At 35.9% G+C, this 22,606-nt stretch overlaps 1 protein-coding gene across 1 annotated transcript; it reads left to right on the top strand.

The window, feature by feature from the left end:
- Window positions 1-8,323: 8,323 nt before the first annotated feature.
- Window positions 8,324-20,725, top strand: LOC145771975 (insulin gene enhancer protein ISL-1-like). Its single transcript, XM_082583757.1, has 6 exons — window positions 8,324-8,782; window positions 11,604-11,793; window positions 13,744-13,952; window positions 15,764-16,158; window positions 19,001-19,192; window positions 19,982-20,725. The coding sequence occupies exons 1-6, from the start codon at window positions 8,491-8,493 to the stop codon at window positions 20,129-20,131; spliced, it is 1,428 nt and encodes a 475-aa protein (XP_082439883.1). The 5' UTR covers window positions 8,324-8,490; the 3' UTR covers window positions 20,132-20,725.
- The last annotated feature ends 1,881 nt before the right edge of the window (window positions 20,726-22,606 follow it).

The following is a 22,606-nucleotide window of genomic DNA, read 5'->3' as shown; positions in this document are numbered from 1 at the left end:
TAGATTACACAATATAGATTATATAGATTTTATTTATTGGTGCAGAATAGAAAAACATTTTTATTTTTGCCTACACGTGTTTGCAATTTGTTTTTCTGAAAATTGCTGCGGATATTGAAGACATATAGTCCAAAGCTTTAAACTTGACCGACAGTGTCATCCGTTAATCTCAAGCAAAATATTTTTGTTCTTATTTGTGTCACTACCCAGACAGCAAATCAATGCAAAAAAATGGTTAATTTGTTGTCTGGGTAACATAGGTCAAGCTGTACATACATGAAGCAACAATAATATGATCTGCAAGCGTGCCAATAAACCAGAAAATGTAGCAAAGTTAAAAATGATTTTTCTTTATTTCCGTAGAATAATTGAACTATATATTTGCCACTGGAGCGGTTACAAAACAAAATCGATTTCGAGATCAAGTTTAAAAAGTGAGATTGAGTTTGCAAGAGTATCATATTTTATCATAATAATTGTCTGGCAACCGTGCTTTCGGGTGGTGAGCGGAAAATAAGGGCGCTTTTCGTCGTGTTACGGGCGTTGACTATCCCTCAAGCGTGGGTTTAATCATCATTGGAATGCCGTAATCTGAGCTCGCCACTGCTGGCGGTGTCTGAATCATAACATGACATCACTGAGCGCAACCACATGTAGTATTGCTCATGTCAGAGCAAATCTATTTTAAATTGAAGCGCTCCGATGACGCGGTAATAATTGTGCACAAAACACGCATGGGATGAAAGGGGATTGCTGTTTTCGTTTGTGGATTACGACAATCAAGCTGTAAATTGCGCACGCAGGAAAAGTGTCTGAAGAATTTGCAGCAGCACGAAGGCCAGTTCGTTCTTGTATTTAATCGTTTTTTAACTTTAAAATAATGTTATTTTTATCATGGTCAGGATCAGGTTATATAGCCTACCTAAATAGAAAATACACTACAGTAAAGGGTATTTACTTTAGCAGTAACTTGCATTTAGTCGACGATACAATTGAGAAAAAAGTGTAGCAAACACAAAAATAATGTTTGTGTTTTGTAGTGTTTACTACATCTGAATTTTTTCAAGTAAAAAAGCATGCCCAGTAGTTCGTTCGTTGCGATATTGGAACTGCAGTAACATGCAAATCAGTTTACTTTGTAAAAGTTGATTTTCACAAATCCAACGTTTAAACTCATTAAAACATCATAATTATATGCAAAGAAATGTTTAGAGCACTATTCAAAAATGCATAGGCCTAATAGAGTGTGTTTCAAGTGTTTGTGCATAAACTGGTAAAAACAGCTGAGCCAAAACTTGCAGAACCGCTATTTGCAAGCGATTGGAACCTGCGAAGACAATGTAACAATACATGTTTATACAAGCATTTAAAATCGTTTACTCAGCTTTATTAAATCAGATATTTCCTCTGTGCGCGTGCGTTTGGGTGTTTAAGTGCACATTTTTATAAAAAATATATACAAAAACGATTTCCATATAAGAGCTTTGGTAACTGATAGCTTAGACTTAGAACCCTACACCTAAACACCACTTTTATAGAAATTAGCAAAGTTTGAAGCGAACTTTAATGGTTATGAAACATACGATTAAAAAGTAAAACTTTCTTCACTTTTTGGTGATAAGGAATCTTAGGATTGGTGAAAGCGTTTGCTTTATGACATATTTATAATTTTTATATGCATACATTTGCCGCTGGTGAAAATGCTGCTGCATATGATACGTGCAGATAGAGGCTTGCGCACACTCTTGTTACGTTTCAATAATCACAAGCCTACGTTAAGGCCAGGTTTTAACGCAAACAACTTTTACGTTGTAGATTGCAAACTACTGGCAACTTATTCTTTTGGTGTTGAATAAAGATTTACAAATAAAGCAAGGCTGATTAAGAAATTGTTCCACCACGTGCTCTCAGATTTTCTTAGGAATAAAAATTCTTGAATGTTTAAAAGAATCTACCTTTAATCGCATTCACTAATCTTCATAGATATTGTCGTATTATATAATGTATTTCTTATCCTTCTTACTTGAGTGTAACATAAATCACTTTTCAAATTCTTGACAAAGGCTAGACGAGCTTCCGAAAACGTTTGCAAAGGGAACGTTCAAATATTACGTAACGCCTTCGAGGGGGAGGGGGGGGTTTATGCAAAGCGTTTATACGTTAGCGTCACATCGGGGGGAGGGGGTTCAAGCAAAACGTTACGTAACGCTTTCGAGTACGGAATGGTGGTTTTTTGTGCTGAATTTGTAGTGAAAAAGCGTTACATGGGGGAGGGGGGGATTGAAAAAAGCGTTACGTTGGCGTTACATGGGGGAGGGGGGGGGTCAAAAATTCGGAAAAAAAGCGTTACGTAATATTTGAACGTTCCCAAAGTTTTGTTTTTTGATAGTCTAATCAACCTGGTGATGATACTGGGTTTTATTTACTTAAGAAAAAATGTGGAATTGTAAAAAATTTAAATATTGTTTTGCTTCTGAACTTTTTTCTTAAAAGAATTAAACTTTTGATAGTCTTAACATTTCTTTGCATTGAAATCACATTTGATTACTCGACACACTTTTGTGATAAGTTTCTTCAACAACACTGCTGTCATCACACTTCATGTCATCACACTGCTGTACTTTTACCAAAAATTTAGGAAACCAAAACCATATTTTAAATCTGAAATAGTCTGTTTTCATTAGCGGTCATCGAAGTCAAAAAGGTTACAACTTACAATTGAAGATTGCGTTAAAACTTCTCAAATTGTGTCTCGACAAAAGTCATTGAAATGATTTCTACACCCACGCTGAACGGCTGAAGGTGTGCTGCATTAGACTGGAACAGCCTTTTAACTTTGGTTGTATTTTCTTCTATCACAATTGTCAAACTGCAACTCGAAACTGCAACTCAATACATGCAAAAGAAAAGTTCTCAACAAGTTCAAAGTGATGCTCCTCGTCTGACAAAGTTGTCGTCATTATGCTGAAGACGTATAGGCCTATATCGTGTATACAAACAGCGCCTTCATCGTATAGAGCTGTAAGATAGGCTACTATATGGTCTTGTGATCGGCTTGGGTTGAAAATTTCCAAAACACATTCAGGTTAGCCTAGATTTTGAAATTCTTTCTTGCGTGCCTAAGTTCAAGTAAGTTTGAAAGCCGCTAGTCTAAAGACTAAAAAGAGTTACTTTCTTAGTTATAGGCTATTTGTATTTTTGTGTAAAAATCGCAGCTGGAACGACTGCTATGTTACGGAGATTATTTACTTTACAAAAACTACAAACATCTCAGAGAAAAATGGTTAAAATTTCAGGGTACGACGAAAATTTTTGTTTTTATTGGAATGCTGAGGAGTAGTAGTTTAAAAAATAACGCAATTTTTTTGTCTGATACAGAAAGAAATTTGCAAAACAACAAAACTAAGCGATACAGTAAGGCAAACCGGGGCGTGTTGTCACAGCAATTTTTTTTGTACTTGCACTGACTGCTTCAAGTCTATATCTGTAGCATGTGCTTCGTTAAGAGTCATCTTCATTTTGAGGTTAGCAAAGTCAAGAAAAGACAGCAGGTTTAGCTTAAATTAAATTATTATCAAAAATTTGATCATCGATGTAAATTTCACTAACTTTTCAAAATTGTGTGACGCTTTCGTAAGAGCAGTCTGACCGCAAGTATGAAATCAGTTTTATAGCTTATTATGTTAGGAGTTTAGCTGACACTTTAGAAGTTAATAGCGTGCCTTTTCTAGCCGCCATTAAAACTTTTGTCTGACTGCGTACGTCGGGGCGAGTTGTCACAGCTGTGATGAGGGTCACAGCTTACGAGAAGCAGAAGCAAAATTTGGCATAAACTACCGAACCCTTGGTCGATATGTGAAGGCAAGGAAACAAGACCCAAAGCAGTTGTTGAATTAATTTCAACTTGTTTATAAGTGTAAATTCCACGTAATAAAATTTGATTTTGTAAGGCAAACCTGGGCGTGTTGTCACATTTGGGGTTTTTCGATTTGTGCTTTTGTTATATACAATGCAAGTGATTTGGTTATATCATTCGTACACTGTCCACTTGCACTTCCTTTTGCCACTAGTTAAACTTTTTAATCGCAAAAGTTTAACTAGTGGCAAAAGGAAGTGCAAGTGGACAGTGTACGAATGATATAACCAAATCACTTGCATTGTATATAGCCAAAGCACAAATCGAAAAACCCAAAACCTGTGACAACACGCCCGGTTTGCCTTACAATTAAATTTAGGTGTAGGCTACACGGAGGCGTAGGCCTGGACAACACGTAGCCCAACAGTTGTTGCGCGAAAAAAAAAAAAAACAGTTGTGAAAAACCTGAACAATTTGTAAAAACTAAAAACAAACAACAGGAAAATATTGCTTGTTTATAGGTGCTTCGTTAAATTTCTGCTTGAATCATCAGGAAAACCCTTTCACGATTTTTTTGCCCGAAACTTATTTACAGTTTTTCGGCCGAGGTTTGCGCAGTGTTTATGTTTCGGAAAGCGATTTTTGACAATACTTTTACAAAATCTTGTCCTAGGACTTATACTGAAAAGCAGTCACCAAGTTGTTATTGTTATCAGTTAAAAATTCGTGTTGTTGCTTAAAGTTAGCTTGGTTATGTTGCATGACATTTAATAACTCAACTGTGGTGATTGTTTAAAAAGGTAGTTGCCTAACCTAGCCTATACTATTTATTTTGATCATTAGATTTGTCTATTATTTTTTGCTGCAATTCATGATTTCCATCAAGTTTCATAAATAGTGTCTCGTTGTGATGTATATTTTACAGTAAAGCATAGAAATCGAAACAATTGAGGTGAATAAATTTAATGGAAGTAATTTCTACCCTTTCTCGAGTTTTGTATATAACTTGCTACACAAGTAGATGCCAATTAGTTGTTATCAGAGCTTATTTTTTAAATGAAAAATTGCTTTTTGTTTCCTGATAAAGATTAGACAATTTAGCGAAAGATAAAGATTAGGGTTGCACGAAACAAAATATCCATAAACTTTTTATTTCATTTCGACACAAAACCTTTGCTTTCGTTTTGAAACAATTTTTTTTCGGTTTTGTTTCGAAATCATAGCAATTTTGTTTTGTTATGCATTCAAAGCGCCTTTGAAGAAACAAGTTCTCATATTTTTTGATTTTTGACAATTTTTTTTTATTTCTAGCTCCCGTCGTTTTTTTTAGTAACAGAAAAACCATGTTTAATCCAATCACCAGTACCGTTGACAGGGGGTTCTGGGGGTACTTTAGGACCTGGCACAGGGATAATTTTAAGAGCCCGTAACCTTTCCAAGGGTCCCAAAAATTTGTCTTGATTCGGGGCTCCAAAATCTCATTGGTACCAGCCCAAATTATCCTCTCAACAGGCCTAACAATCACCCATAAAGTTGCCAATCTTCGCTTTGAAAACTGCGTTTCCTACCAAAATAAGGTTTTCAAACGTGGATCAAAAAGGGGAACAACGCAAAGAAACAACAGTTTTTTTTAGTCATAAAATAAGCGTGGTATCACACAATGTCAGTGCGACTTTCCAACATCCAAGTTTAACTTCATCATTGGTAGGCAACATTGGAAATCACTGTAGAAATGCTTTAGAGCACTGGAAGCAAATATTTTTTTGCGTGCCATCTCCAAGCGCTTGTTGAAAAATTACAATCTGTTCCGAGTTTTAAATGGAAGACTAAAAAGGAATTCTCATGCATTGTGTGACACTACTGAAAACTTCGCTTCTGGCATAGCTGAACTTGAAAAACATAAGCTGAAGCCAATGCTTACATCGGTTGAACATGCAGTGTAATCCAAAATTCGACACAAAATTTTGATCAATCTGCATTATGCAGCCTTCCTTGCAAGAGACATAGAAGTAACAATCAAACTGTGAAAGGAATAACAAAACAATTTATTTTACTAAAGGGAATCAACTTTCGAAAAGTTAATCGGTGTCTTTTCAAATTGGGATCTCAAGCGCCAGTGGTTTAGAACAAATGGTTTGCACTAGCACCTAAACAACAACCAGACTGGATATTAAATAATTAGGCTGTCAATGATAAACATACTTAAATGGAGCACATAAAATCAAGTATAGGTTTATTTTAATTAGGTAGAAAAAAAATTTGTTTCTGTTCTGTCCTGAGATATAACGTCCAGTAAACGTTGAATGTTGCTTTCTTCTGAAAGACAATTGTATGCTTGCGGCTCATCTTTCTTGCTCTCTGTATTTTAAAATTAGTTTTTTCGCACCTTGCCTTTCTACCACATCATGTGATCTGTTCAACAACTTTTGATGCAGTTACCTTTGATTCTTGCAGAGCCTATATCGTTGAGTTTGAGCTGGTCAGTGTGCAGTTTTTGTGTTTTCCTGTTTATAGTTATAATAACCATTGTATTTCATTCAGATGTAGTTAAATTGTATATATGTTACTCCTGAAGAGGGCATCTTGTGATGTCGAAAACGTTCGATATTTAATTTGTTGCGTAGTTTTGTGTTTCTGTAAATATAATAAATTTGAATATGTTAAACTTGATAACGTTGCTCGGCATCGTATGTCTATGGTTCAACAAGACAAACTTTCTGCCGAAGCTCTATCATTCTAAAATATCGATGAAAGCGTGACTTTTATATGACATGATGGATTAAACGTTTATATTACGTAGCTTAATGACTCTATTGAGACCACAAACCAGCCAAAAAAAAGCAGCTTTTTTACGTTGATTGGATATCAGCAGACGTTGATTCAATGTAAAAAGATTCGAAATTTTTGCTGGAAACCTGTTCTTGAACGGAAATTTACTCAGTAAATGCTCGGCTGCACACTATGTTTCACAGTTTGATTCTTAAAATTCAAAAAATGAGTCATCAAATCTACATAGCTACATTCTTTAAAGAATTGACTTTTGATTTAACACAGTTATGCTAACTACTTATTTCAACAGGTTTTAATTTTTCCCGTAGTTAGCAACAACCGTTCTTTTAACATCGATTCAACGCCAAATGGACTGTTTTTGTTCACTGGATAAGTCCGTGCTCATGGTTCACAGTTGTTCTGAAGATAGTAGCCTAACCAATCAAGAAGGGAACATAGTCACGCACCCCCATAAAGTTGAGAAAAAATACGCAATTTTCTTCTGTTTTGTCTTATTGTTGCTAAAGATACAGAAAAGCGACCAAAACAAAGTAAAATTTGTCAAATTTTTTGTCGGATCACACACCTCTACCAAACTGTTTCTTTGTCCAAACTTCAACTTTTACGTTAGGCTATCCATTTTTTTTCAAATGCTTGCTTTGTCGAAACCGGGGACATGGTGGTAATCATTAAATCCCCGGTCGAAACCTTGGTGTCTCCCTTTTTTTCTCTAGATTCACTACTGTTTGCAGGACATAAAAATGAGAGTAGGAAAAACTGGTCATTAAAACTGAAGAAGGACAGCTTACATAACATTAGCCTAGGCTGTATCTGCAATCGGACGTAGCTGTAGGCCTAAGTTTGTTTGTCTACTGCATTTTGCATTGCCGCAAGCATGATCAAATATATCTTTTCCTTCGGAATGTTGTCGACTTATTGTGATTGGAGGAATTAGAAAGTTATATAACTTGCATGTTATTTATAAAAAAATTCGTGCTATTAACTGATGTTACAAAAACTAACAAACTTTGACCAAATACAGTAAAACGATTCGAAAATGACTGTTAGGTTATTACAGCCTATGAGCCTAACTATTCAGTGTTTCAACTTATAATAATAATAATGCTTGTTTTATGTACCCTGTATCCATCGCAGAATGCGTTTTGACACCATTTCAAATTTTTTTTAGTTTGTATCTGATGGTAGGCTGTTCTAATCGACCATAAGGATTATGCAATTATGTATAAAAATATTACTGTCTGCTTGAAATCAATGATTTATGAATAAGGCTGGACTCGTGCTTAAGTGTGGTCTTTAGCTATAAACAACTCTATGTTGCATTATGAAAGCACGACAGGTGACATGCTGCATGCAAACAATTTTTTTTTTTCAGTTGAAGTTATAGGTCCACCTGCAGAACGTTTCAACGCACATAGGCCTGCGTTCTATCTTTCTCCTCTTTTATTGTCTCAAGGATAATTTAGCTGTAGTAAAACAGATTCAAGAAGATTTCATTTAAAAGGTTTATATGGCTCGTGTTTCGTAACATAAATTGATACCGTAGTAGAAGTGTTTTACTAACTGAAATGTTTCAAGAGTTTTTTTAACTTTTCATTTCAGATTTTGTTTATCAACGTCTGAATAGGTAAATTTTACATTGATTTTGCTGAATCAAAAGCGGGAAAAAACTTGCTGAGAACACTTTAATTTGCACAGAAGCCCCAATCAAGAATATTTGTTGTTACCAGATTTACTAAAGAATCGAGAAGATCTTCAGCATTTCTTAGCACTCATTTTATTGTTTCTACTAGTTGCATTCAAACTGTATAAATTTGAACATCAACTGCTGACGAAGACCAAAGTCTATGCTGATACAACTTTCGACATTGGGTAAAAGTTTATTTTCAAACAATAGCAACCAAAGTATGGGAATAAACACATTATCATCTGATGTTATAGCTGAGAGAGTAGACCCTTTATCTATTGGTTTCGCACCCGCATCCTTGACTTCTCCTATTGATCAAAGCCATGGGTTATTTTCTTTTTACCATGATCAAGCCCATAGTTTTGACTCAACAGAATCAAGTAAGCCTGATGAGCCCATTGGAACTGATAATTCGTTTTTCAGTAGCAACATTTCGTCAAATACCAATTGTGGTAAGTCACACTTATGTTGCAAAGTGGCCTAGACGATTCTTGTAAGGTAATAAAATTGAATTGTTGTAGGCGAACCGTTTGACATAGACAGCGCTGCATGAAAAAGCTACTGTTTTGATTTAGAAGAAGCACTCAGCAATTTCAATAAATTATGCAGGGAGCATCGATTTTTATGCATTAAACGTAGGAGATACTTGCCAGCAAGATTTCACCATAAAGTAAAATGAAAAAGAAAGTGTTAAAGAAAAGTTTAAACTTAAATAAATTGTTTTCAAACAGTCCACCTTATAAACAAGAGGATAAAACCGCCCACCATTGTAGTCCCTGACGCATTTCTTTGGTTGCAGACTAACAATGACCATAATTATGAAGAATATAGCGTAACTCACTATTTTGATAATTCAAAGTCAAGCTATCTTCGTTTGAATGCCAAAGCTTTTTGTACATCTCACGAGCATTTTCGAATGTGGCCTGCTGGTAGCCTAGACCCTAGACCGAGTATTATTTTCATCATTTCTACTTAGCCTGGCGCACATATTATCGTGTATCAATACTTTATTAAAGGGTAGGCTAGCCTATTAGAATGTCCGCCCCCAATAGCTCAATTTGTTAGCGCGTGACTTCGTGAACGAAGAAGCTTCAAGACCAAGCGGCGCTGGTTCGACTCTCGGGTATACGCATAAGCAACGCATTCTAAGGACTGCTTTCCATTCAGCGGCACTTAATGGATGGAACAATTCCATCATAAACTTTACTCTGTCAATCTCAGCAACCGGCCCTAAGTCAAAAGCTTCTACCGGTATTCGAAACTACCAGGAATAATCTATCAAGGCTTTGTCAGTCCGAGGATAAAGATTCAAAACCAAGCTAAATCTAATATTGAGTGACTTTATTGAGTAATTAGGATTGAGTAAGTTTAATAGAAAAAAAGAACATATGCATTAATGCCATTTTGCAAAAATACATACTTTATGTAATTAGTTAAATGTAGTTTAGCCAATAGCACGCTATTTTACAGACAATAGTGTGGCATTTAATTTTATCTGAACATGTTTTAGAATTTCGTTTTCAACAAAACAAAACACAAAAAGGGAAGCTGAAAAGTTGTTTGTATAATTTGTTTTGATACAATTTTTTTGTCTATTTGAATTCTATGGACTACGATTAAACAGCATTTGATTTTTTATAGCTTTAACAAACTTTAAAAAAATAGTACGTGTGTTCAAGTTTTTTTTTAGGCTACAAAACAAAAAATCATTTTGAAAGAATTAATGGAAATTCAACAACTTTTTAGTCGACATCATAAAAATGAAGGCATGAATTCTCTTCATCGCACTGCTGACTTTAGTTATGGGTCAGCATTGACAATTTGGATTGTGTGATGGGTCAACAACACCTGTAAACCGACAGGATGTTATTCTTATTGTTTTATCCACGACCTGGGTGACTTTGATCAAAATGGCGGAAAGTGGGAGCAAAGTTTGCTAGATTTTTAGCTGTAATTATAGCTCATGATTTTATATGACTTCGATAAGATGCTGATTTCATAACGTCTTGTTGTCGACAATCTCCACATTAGCCTAAGCTGTATATTTAGCTTAACAACCCACAACAAAATAAAATAGAAAGTTAGAAGGATGTAGATACAGTTCAGAAAACACGAGTAATTTTTTCTGAGAGTAGCGTTTCCACTTCACCCTGAAAATGATGCCACGTGTTGAATAAAATGATAGTTTTTAAACTGCTGAAGTGCTATCCGTAATTGGAACAACAACTAGGCTAGATTGTGAAATATGTTGTCATAAGTTTGTTGGTTTTGAGTCGGTCAATCTTGCCTACAGCGTCGTCTCAAATCAAAGTTCAGCCACACTCATATTAAAAACACACACAAAGTTAATTTTTATGGTTGGATGTTGATGTAAAATGCTTTCAGAAAGCAGCTATGACAGCACATGGTTAGAATGAATACGTCGAAGAAGTGCGCTATAATGATTGATGACATCCTTCAGTTTGCCACCTTAATCCTGAATCAACATTAATTTCATGTTGGGAGTTTGTATCTGGGACAAACGAAACGCCAAGCAGGTGTAATGGATTATTATTTGTGTGCATTGAAGTCAGCTCGACCCGCTCAGTTAGATGATATAATGTAGTTTGGTATGAACTGAATAAAATCAAGATTTTAAAAGTATTGGAAAGCCCGAATTATAAATGATCAGACCTTCTGATTTCTGACTGCTAAATATCCTACGTGCTCATAATATCAATAAAGACGATGTGACATACAATGAGGAAAGAATTCTTGTTTGAAAAGGATTTCACACAAGATAAAAACGGAACGTAAACAGAATTTTTTCCAAAAAAACTCTTTCTCGTGCGGTTCGCCTCGATTTAGGCATTATCACGAACATGATAACATAATGCAGCAGGACAATCTTGTTTGAAATGACTGTAAAATAAGTGATTTGTGAATTATTCTTCCACATAAACGCACTTTTTGGAGCAGGTTGAACACGCTTGCAGAAGCAATGTAATCTTTCCGCTTGCAGATGAGGTGCTGTTGTCTCTAAACTTCTGTTGGTTGTTGCCTGTTATATCCACTAGATGTCGCTAACTGCAAAGGCTGTTTTTGAAATGCGCTACTAATCCACATTTGCTCGCAGTTAAACCCCTTTGTTGTTTTTCATGAATATCGGGTATTTATAAATTAAGTTATTGGTAGGCCTACTATCTTTGATCACACATGTAGATTGTAGAGTCGATGCAGCCTAGCCAAATTTAGAAGAAAACATTTTTTTATTTGCTTGATTATTTTTTACAGATCCATTCTTTTTGCCGTTGTGTGTGGGATGTGGGGAAGAAATCAAAGATCAATATCTTCTTCGTGTCTCTCCGAATCTCGAATGGCACATCGGTTGCCTGAAGTGTGCCGATTGCGGTCAATATTTAGATGAAACAAACACGTGCTTCGTCAAGGAAAGAAAAACATACTGCAAACGAGATTACACAAGGTAGCCTAAAATTAGATGATAAAGATGATTAGATGATGATGAACAAATTACTTGCTGTGAACCAAAACCACCATATTGTCTTACCATATCTAAATGAATGTCTATTCACCGCGAATAAAAGTGAGTATTACTTTAGTGCGATAGTAAAAAACATGTCTGCTCACGGTGCCATGGTTCAGCACGGAAACATGCAATAAAAGGCACTTCTCACTAATATCTCCGCGTTTAAAATTGTTAGAATAAAAACTATATTTTACTGCTAAACTACTTTTTCTGCTCAGCTGCGCTAGCCGAGAGTTGAAACAACGTAGCTTCATATTTCAGTTTCTTTGCTCTCCGAGTGTTCATCCAACTGAGCTATCAAGGTGAACAAACCGAGTCTATAAACTAGATCAACTTTTTCTTCGAAGTCCCTGTTCGAAATCGATTTATATATTTTCAATGCTTTGCAAAATGGAACTCTATGATTTTCAATCGTTCAAAAACTTGTCTTCAGCAGGATGTGAAATTGTCCAGATATTCTTGGAAGCTTATGGCAATTGCTAGTAGCCAAATTTCAACAGATTTTGTTGCAAATTTATTTGATCCAGCAGCAAGTAGGCTACCCTTAGGAGGGGAGGTCGATTTCAACAAAACACAATGATGTGTAGTATGACCGCATTAATCCGATCTTGTAAATAGCCTACACCGTGAATAAAGTTACTTTTTCAGTGTTTAAAATGGGTCGATCATTGCCCTCCTCCTCCATTAAATCCGCTACTGGTCATAATAACTCAGCATCTCAAGAAATAGTTAAAATTAATAAAAAAATAGTTGAAAGACTTTGTAAATCTTAGTGAAAATAACGAACCTAAAATGCAGAAAGTGAAATCACGTTCAGCAAATATTTCGATAACTGCAGGCCACTGCTTTCTTCATTATAGCATGCAGAGCTACAAATCGAATGACAGAAATCTCTAGTTTTGGGTTTCTATTTTTCGACTTGTAGCTGCGATGAATGATGATGAAGGGTAAAGAGTAGCCTAGGCCTATAGAGTTTTCTAAGCGTTTTCTGAACACAATTTTTGTTTCTGCGTTTTGTTTTCTGTAGCCTATTTTTTAAACAAAATATAAAATCCAGAAACTCAACACATACAGTTCAGGCAACCGTTTTGTCTTGTTCGAACTAACGATAACTTCTTTCACTGGAGATTCTGTGGCTATACATGTGATGGTGTAGGCCTAAAACTCGTTTTCATGTAAAAAAATTTCAGTGAACTTTACTAAATAATTCATTAAAATTTTTTTAGATCTGTTCATTTATTTCTTTGTAACTTGATCAGTAATTCTATCTATTCTTTTTGTAAAGTTTAGTTCGCTTTCGTTCCGCCGATAAACCAATTATAATAGCATGGCTTAAATGACATTAGTAATCACCGTATGACGGATATTTAATCTGTATAGATTTTTTTTAAATATAATTCTTTATGAAAAATTGTCTCATGTGAAACAGTTACAACTTTTTGGAGAATATAGTGACTTTACGTTATTCGCAAACAAAGTGATTATAGAAATAGTTTTCTTCCACCGAGTCTTCGAAATTTGGTTGTAGGCTTGTTCGGCTTTATTTGATCAAACTAAATACTACAGTCAAGTTTACGATGTTTATGTAGGCCTACCTAGAGCTGGATTACTTCACAATATTGCGATTTGCAATTGAAAACAATTAACATGGTTTACTATCGTTTTGTGTGAAAAGCTGTTTTGTAAACAACTTTTATACCACCACTCTGTAAAAGACTAAGCTTGCAAAACGATCTGTTTAAGTTGTAAAATTAAAAACGAAGCATACGTAGCCTGATTTTTTTCTGTCAGAGTCCAATAATCACGTTTTCTACAAGATTGCTTTCACAAGTCATTCTAAAAAATATAAATCTTTAATTTAAAGTTTGATTGAAAAAATTTCTACAGATTATTTGGATCAAAATGCAGCAAGTGCAGAGAAGTGTTTACGAAAACTGATTTAGTAATGAGAGCTAAAAATCGGATCTACCACATCGACTGCTTCCGATGCGTCACATGCAACAAACAGCTTATTCCTGGCGACACCTTCGCTCTCCAACCAGATGGTCTGCTGTGCAAGGCTGATCATGACAATGCAACACCGCATAATTGCATGGGTAAGTAGCCTACTAAGTTACTGCGTGGGTCGATAAAGGAAGAATGCAAAAAAGTAACGTATTGATTCTCAACTTTACATCATGGAAAATCAAGACCGGTCGAAAGGCGCAGTAGCAGTAGCATTGACCAAGGGTCCATGGGGTACTTTTGGACCCGGGCCGGATGATTTTAGAGGCTTGAAACTTCCCAAGAGACCAGAAGGTTAGAGAAACAAGCGTGTATTATTGGGATATAGCCTAATAAGTTTTTCTTAGAAGTGTCTTGATTCGGGACCCGAGGATCTCATTGATACCGGGCCCAAATTACCCTCTCAACGGCCCTGGCGTAGCCCTACAAGTCTGATAGAAAATATGCTTTGACTTCCCCAACCACTTGTGGTAATAATATTTCTATAAATTATTCTAGTATACAGGTTTGAATATACCTTGAGATATTTGGTACCCTCGTAGAACTCTCCTTTGTCCACAGAAGAACCATAGTGCTGTGAATTTGGTTGACAGTGCGAACGACTGTTTATGTAGAAACGTAAAAACTTAAACTTGTCGGACATTTTGAAATTAAAATGCAAAAATGTAGACCGCAAAACATTTGTTCTTTTTAGAATAATCAACTTGTCAACGTAGTTTCAACGGTCAATGCTGCTTGAGGTTATTTATGGCAAAATTGCCAAATTGTTCTTTTAATTTGGTTTTACTGATATTTCAGTAATAAAGTACAGCAGAATATAAATACTAGCTGGTATTATGACACCAAATTGGTCTATTCAGCTCCAAATACTTCCTTCAAGAGTGCAAAAGTAAATCATACTGAAAGTTTGTTTTGTACCGATTTGATCAAAGACCATGTTGTCTTTTCGCGTTTGTTTCTTGTCATAAATTCTGCTGTGAAACTTGAAACAATGTTTGTTTTCTAATTGTTTGAAAATTGCGGTCAAATTTAGTTTTTCAAAACGATGAGCGCTGAGGTCGAGCTTTTTCTGCACTTGTTGGTGAAAGGCGTGGTAATTTCATGCAAACATCTTTTATGATTTGTCGATTTTGCTTTGAAGTTGCCATCGATTTTGGTAGCTGATGATAACGTCAACTCGGTGACGGAAACTTTTTTTTGCTTCATCGGTTATCTTTATTCCATTTACCTGGTTTTCAAGTCTATGTATGACACACCTAGCTACGCATCAAAGTAAGAATAGGATTTCAACTTGTTTAGCAGCACTGAGCAATAGCCTTTAGATACCTAGAGTTCCGTCTGCAAAGCCTTCCCTGTGATAATTTTCACTTTGCGTTACAATTGTCCTATAAAAGCAATATTGTTTTCAGTGATAGGTAAAAGTTGTATAATAAAAAAAACAGTAACCCTGTGAATTTAAAAAAAAGTGAAAACGATTTATAAAAGTTATTATATCATCAACTAATAAAACAAGGGGTAATTTATAAGTTAATGGCTGTTTTAAAGCAAAAAGCTTATTTCTAAACAAACTATACAGTGTAGCCTATTTATGGGAGGGTGTGTGGATAGTTGTAAAATCTCGCAGTGCTTACAAAACTATATAATAACCCGATAACAGTAGGCTATTTTTGTTGAACATAAAACTTTATAAGTGTTTAAATAGATTAACCTGGTAATGAGAAATGCTGGGTTGATTAAGCTATTTAACAAAAATAGTCACTGCAGCAGTTAGGAAGCGCTAGCATTAGGCTACAATAGGATTTAGTGCTAGCATTACAATACTGCACCTACATTATGTAAGGCAATTGATTTTTGTAACAAAACAAAATACTCTCTTTCAACTGTTTGTTTTTTCATATTTTAGGAGAAAATAATAACCTTCGCCATACTCTCGAGTTTTCATCTCCGACAAGAGGATCCTCTATTAGTCGGAGTCCTTCTTCCACAAACGGAGTTAAGGCTTCCACTGGAAGAAAGCAAAGAGGACATCGACACAGCAGCTGTTTGCAAAAGCGAAGGGATACCAAGACCACGAGAGTAAGAACTGTCTTGAACGAAAAGCAACTCCACACTTTGAAAACTTGCTACGCTGCAAACTGCCGTCCGGACGCCTTGATGAAGGAACAACTGACTGAAATGACCGGTCTCTCGGCCAGGGTCATAAGAGTCTGGTTCCAAAACAAACGCTGCAAAGACAAAAAAAGATCGATCGCTCTGAAGCAACTGCAACATCGGCAAAGGGAAAGCAATAGAGAGCAGGTAAGCAATGATTGAGTTAAGTTGCTTGTTTGAAAAGGTTGCATTGACAAATAAAAAAGCAAAGGCACTCGTTTCAAAGTGGGTCTAAACAAACTGATAGTCTTTTTGGATAAAATGAAGGTAACGCAAAAGGTTTTTGAAATGGAATATTCTATGTAGTGTATGAAACCAGTCTGTCTTTACGATACCCGGTCAGTTGGTCGACAGGACAATTGGTCGACAGACAATTGGTCGACAAGACAGTTGGTCGACAGGACGTTAGGTCGACAGAACGATTCATTTTAGGTTTAGGGTTAGTTAACTAACCTTAACTCTAACCTAACTCTAACTCTAACCCTAACCCTACGCACTTAACCCTAACCTGTCGACCTAACGTCCTGTCGACCAACTGTCTTGTCGACCAATTGTCCTGTCGACCAAATGTCTGTCGACCAATCGACCGTGCACCGTCTTTACAAGCTAGTTTTTTGAAAAAACAATACGGTTTCTATAATAATAGGCCTGCTTTAAATCTAAGATAAGTGAAAAATTTTACTATAACTTGAATATGTAAAAAAAGTATCTTATACGGTTGCCAGGGGCGTAGCCAAAACAAAATTTGGAGGGGGGCAAATGACTAACTTACTATAGCAAATTTGAGTGTGTGCGTCGGCAATGCCTGGCGGCGTGTCGCCGAAGACGATCCACCCAGGAGAGTCTAGATAACCTCCCCAAAACATTTTGAAAAACACCTCAAAATTGACTAATATCCGATTAACTTTGCACGCCAATTTTGGCATTTCCGCATTCTTCTTCTTGGCCAGGTTTTTGATTACTTTTTGTCTCGTTTCCTGTGTGCTTGAAGCAGGTATATGTGCGTTGGTGTCTGTATATTGTGGACTAGTTAGAGATTTTAAACATAAAATTATATCTTTTTTTTTAAAGTTTACTATCATCCATGATTGTTGTCAGATATTGTATGAGACTAAATTTTCTAACACACCATGATTAATCTTATTGCTGTTGATCAGTAAAGAGAAACGCACAATTTTTCAATACTCGTTTTTCAGTTGGTTGGACTAAAAGACAGCGTTATCTATAATAATCATTTAACCACTTGCGCTGTCTTAGGAGCCTCTAGTTTTGCAGCAACTAAATTTATTGTACTTAACCAACTTACAACATATGAAGCACTGTGGCACACTTAAGTAGCAAGTCGTTTTCCCACACTAACCAAGTTGTAAACTCAAAGATTTTTATTTTGCTTGGCCTGATGAGAGTAGAGTTGTTCCTTGCTTGGAAGCTTGTCCTTCGGCATCGTAGGCTGCTCATTGAGTATTACGCATTGAGCATGGAATGCATTTCAACATTTAACTTCTTTAGTCTACAACAGCTTATTAATTGTGGAATATGCTTCAGTAAATATTTTGTAGTTAAGCTTTTAAAACTTTAACTTCAACTGAAACTTAAACGTTTAAAAGTCACGTTGAAGTTTCAGTTTAAAGATCTATCTTCAGAGGAAACTCGAGACATAGGCTTTTTTAATTTGCATAGATACCTACCACACTACAGTAGTAGGCCTATTGAATTATTCTGTCATTAGGAAAAACATTTTTTCGTCAGTTTATTAGTGGTCTGGTCAAAGGTCAGGCTAGGTTACACTAATGTAGCTGAAAGTTAATCAAGATTTTTACCACAAAAAATCAAAACTACCAAAAAAAAGTGTTTTAAACAAAATTTTAACTCAAACTTTTTTATCAATATTCAATGGATTTTTATTCAAAACAGTTTCAAAGCACAACCTGTTTGTTTCGAAACAAAGTTCTTTTGATGTTTCATTTCGAAGTTTCATGGAGTGCACTTGTTGTTTCGTTTTGCTTCGATCAAATAAATTTATTCTAGGTAGGCTACACCAAATGAGCTCACCTTGTAGCCTACTTTCCATTTGTAAAATATTTTTGAAAAATGTTGTTTCAAAGCGTTAGGATATTTAAGTTTTTTTTTTCAACTTATCTTATGTTTTTGGCTTCCTAATGTACTTATCAAAAATGGTTTCAATGCAAACACAAACTGATAAAAAGCAAAATAACCTCTGGTCAAACACCAAAAGCAAATGACTTTGTTGATCTTGGGATCTTGATTCCCAAGACGCGAAGGCGGTACGCTACCTTAATTTAATGTTTATTAATTTGAAAAGGACAGGTAGCTTACTTTTGCACTTGTTTTTAAACAAATGCTCTGCTCAGCAATGTAGCAGGGTGGATTTGATTTAAAACAGCTTTTCGCAAAACTGACTCAATCCATTTGTTATCTTTCAAGTACTTATCGTGTTTAAGCACCCGAAGCCGTTTCGCGTGGTGATTTGCAATAAAAAAAAATTGCAATCGACAATCAAATAAAAACGATTTATAAGTCGAAGATTTGTTAAAAATAAAAAAGGACTTCATTACGCGCTATGTTTTGTTTCTTCTGTGGACAAAATTAAAGGCACTCTTGTACTTTTGTAAAAGAAGTTTGATAGTAGGGTGTCCCATGACATAATCCAAAATAAAGAAATTACATGGAATAGACGTAACAGCTCAGTAAGTGCTTCAATTTAATCATATTAATACAGCACCATGTTTAAACTTTTTCAAGGAAAAAAGTTTAGTTTTGGTCTTTTCGAAACGCTTAAGCATGCTGAGTTAGACTTTTAATTTGATTGTGCTTTAAGAAAGATCCTTTAAACATTTTTTTTGCTATATCATTAACTTTAATCAATTATTTGTGATTAGATTATCTTGGTGATTACATTATCTTGTTTTAACAGTTAATTGTACAGTATTATTATTATATCCGGCTTCATTAGTCTCTTATTACGCAGGGTGGCGATTCTAGTGGGTCAAAAGGTCTTGCCAGCACTTATGGAGTTGCAATGGAGACAGCGGATCCGGTAGGTGACGATTCAATCGCTGCCAATACTAATGAAGTTCAGAATCATCAAAAACCTGCTTGGAAAGCTTTCAGTGACTTTGCGTTGCAAAGCGAAATTGAGCAACCTGCATTCCAACAGTTTGTAAGTGACAAATAATTTAGTCATGTTGCGTAATTGCATGCCTCGGCCATGTGCGGGGGAAATCGTGATGAGTCATAATAGTTGCATGTGTGTAAGCTAATGAACATGAAGGTAATCTTCACCTGGGCAAGCTCAGTGTTAAAACTGGAGCTTTTATTTGTCTTACACACTTCGATCAACAATGTGCCCTCTACTAATTGTTTAGAGTTAAACCTCGGTCAGTGGACTCTCTTTAGTTTAACTTGACTTCTCTGGTATCTATTGTATTTCTAAGTAGCTTCCACAACCTTGTATGCTTTGCTGACGTTGTCAAGATGTAAAAAAGACAAAGTTTGTTGGCTGAGCACTGCACGTTAGGTTTACTGAAGTGTGAGTGCAAAAATTTACAGATAGCTTCATGGCGTAGCCTGCTCATGGCCTTTCAGCTTTTGGCATCTGCAAAACCCAATGGGAAATAGGCATTCTTGCCAAGTTTGCTGATGAGGCATATCCTCACAATAAATGCGTTCGAGAGCGGCTACTGACGTAACTACTCGTCTAGTCACACAAGCCACAGCACGTAGGCTAAGCACTTTATAAAATTTGTAGGTCCCACTGAAGAAGAGTTTTTCCTTCTCATACGCAAGATTTTTTTCTGTGACCACATCAAATACATGAGAATATGAGTAATTCCATTTAACCACCTTGTTGTAATAAAACTTTCTTTTATATTGCTTTCTTAAGAATTATCAAAAAAGTCGCTAACGTTTAACTCACCTCAGCATTGAAAAGATTTTTTTTTCGTTTCAGATATCGCACTTTTCTGATCCCGGACACAGTTCGGCCTCAGACATATCGGAAATTTGTAGCATACCTTCTGTGTCATCATCCAGTTTTGATGCCAGCACAACTTGCTCAACTCCACTCTTCCCTGAAATTGGTGCATCAGCATGTTGTTAAAGTTGCTTCACTTGCTGTCAAACCACTAAAGATGGCAATTGCAAACACCGCAGAAGGAGCACATGGACTGCACAAAATAGAAGATGGATGAGATGAAGATGTAGCATCTTCTGCTCGATAGGATGAGATAGTTTTCTCTCCGAGCGAAGATTTGATGGGATCTGTATAGACTATAGAAAGTCACACTGCAACTACAAAAAATATCTGTTAAACTTTGAAAAAGCTATTGTCTGCTTACTTTAAAAATAAAGCACGTAGGTATGCCATTGAACAATTCAGCTCAGTTTTCTTTTAATTTTGACCTTCACAAGGTTTTTGATCAGTTTTGACAAGAAAAGTTAGTAATTTACACAAATGCTTTGATCATGATCTAACGTTGTCGTACCAGAGTCCAGAAATACATAAATTCCAGCATTGCCGTTACTCCGGAAAAGTGCTTTCTCTTTTTAACAATGTGAAATAAGGTATTTAATGAATATTAGGAGAGTAATTGATACTGTAATTGGATATTTCACTTCTTCACTTTAAAGAAGGTATTTTAAAGCACTTAAAGTTGTAATGTTTATTGGCTTTACTACAACAATATAAACAAATAATGCAGAAGGATTTGTTATCCAGAATTCTCTTTAAGGTTTTTCAGTAGTGGGCTCCTGTCCTAGTTAAAAGTGATTTAAAACCCTGTCGGTTTCCTCACAGTTTGATCTTACTGGTAGCCCTTTACATTGAAACCAAATACCATGCTCATCATTTTGAGAGAGAAACTTAAACAGTTAAAAAAATACGTCATTAAGCCAATCTGTCCATCGCATGTTGTCGCAGAGAAGGCTACAACATATTAATCATTAGCAACGTATGGAATTCAGCGATCCGACCAAACACACATGCTTGGGAGTGAATGCAACAAAGTAGCATGGCAAGCCTCGGAAAACGTCAGTGTTTAGAAAAGGATTATATGAGCAAGTGCTGTTCGCTAACAAAAGACTATACCTTAACAGCAATTAGGCGTCTTCTTTGCGTACAACTGATAAGCACCACAAAGCAAAAAACTCAGTTAATATTAACTATGGCTTAGGCCTACAGTAAAGTTTTCAAAACCTTGCACGGATAAAAATTTTCCATCCAGTTGTAATGGCAGCATTAGATGTTACGAGAGGGTTACTATTTGACGAAGGCTCAACTACCGATAGCTATAGATTACATCAGTAAAATTTCTTACTCGTTTGAACTTTGAAGTATCCTTTCCTTTAATTAAAACTTTCCGATAAACAGATGTAATAAAAACGTTGCAACTAACGCTACAAACGATAGTTATTCTGGTGAACACCCAAACTATTTAGTAAGCTCATTCAAAAACTAGATGAGTAAATTGTTTTATACTACCGGTAACCATTTTTGTGGTGGGCACTGGACAGTAAGCCCATGTTTCCGTATATGTTTTGGGCAAACACACTTTTGTGCCAATTGTAAAACTGTCCTTAGAAAAATAAAGAACAATGGCAATTTATCTTATGGATTAAGCTTTCACCGTTACTTTTAAGCAGAAATTATTTTTCCTCCGGAAAGACATAAAAAGGTAGACAAAACAAAACTTGAACGTTATAGTAATACGTGCTCGAGATCTAAATAAGCCGCATTAGGCTACTTCACACTAGCTTACTATATAGGCTAATATGATTTACTAAAGTTACATTTTCAGAAAAATTTTGAAAGGGAAGAAAATTAGGCTAAAAAGAGAATTACACGTTAAAAAAGGCATAAAAAGACAATTGCTTTGTTGGTCAAAGTTTTTTTAGAGCTGTCAGCCTAGCCTACATCTTCAGGATAATCGAGTTGAAGTTGTTTTTTACATTCATTTCAGCTCATGCTGCACAATATATAAACACTGAGCGTTAACAGGGAATTCCAAGAGTACTTTTAGACCCCGGTATGGGATGATTTTGGGGGTCGTAACCTTTCCAGGTGGCCCGTCAACTTAAAGAAGTCACCGAGTATTTTTGGGCACATAGAGCCTTTTCTCATTGGTAGGCTACAGAATCTCATTGGTACGGCACAAATTATTCTCTCAATGGCTTCGCACTGGGATCTATGAACAAAGAAACAACAAAGTGAAGCTATGATAGCCCAAGTTTTTATAAGTGCAGATGAGCAACGCTCATCATGAACAGCTCTTGGTAAGTTACTTCAAGGAATTCAGCGGCATCTAGTGGCCAGAATAATTTGCATGCAGCAAGATTTCAATCAAAAGCGGAAACTTTGCTCTGTTGTTTTCGGCAACCACACCAATGTAATTGATCGACATTTTTACCAAGAAACTATGCTGAACCGTTAAGATTATGTTTCCAAAAAAGCCTCATCTGTCAAATGATGAAGCTTCTCGCAATATAAGCTGCACTTAATAAAAAAAAACACTGCTCATTACTAGCTTCAGTCGATCAACCATTAGGCTACCTACTGACAGTGTTGGGCGCGATAACT

Source organism: Aplidium turbinatum, chromosome 6, assembly GCF_918807975.1.
Source record: "Aplidium turbinatum chromosome 6, kaAplTurb1.1, whole genome shotgun sequence".
Classification (NCBI taxonomy): Eukaryota; Metazoa; Chordata; class Ascidiacea; order Aplousobranchia; family Polyclinidae; genus Aplidium; species Aplidium turbinatum.
Note: the sequence above shows the minus strand (reverse complement) of the source record. Positions and strands in the feature narration are given on the sequence as shown.

Coding starts and splice junctions, on each gene's coding strand:
- LOC145771975 (XM_082583757.1), top strand. CDS start 8,491: ATGCTGATACAACTTTCGACATTGGGTAAAAGTTTATTTTCAAACAAT. Junction 13,953..15,763: donor AACACCGCATAATTGCATGG/GTAAGTAGCCTA, acceptor TTCATATTTTAG/GAGAAAATAATAACCTTCGC. Junction 16,159..19,000: donor GGGAAAGCAATAGAGAGCAG/GTAAGCAATGAT, acceptor CTTATTACGCAG/GGTGGCGATTCTAGTGGGTC.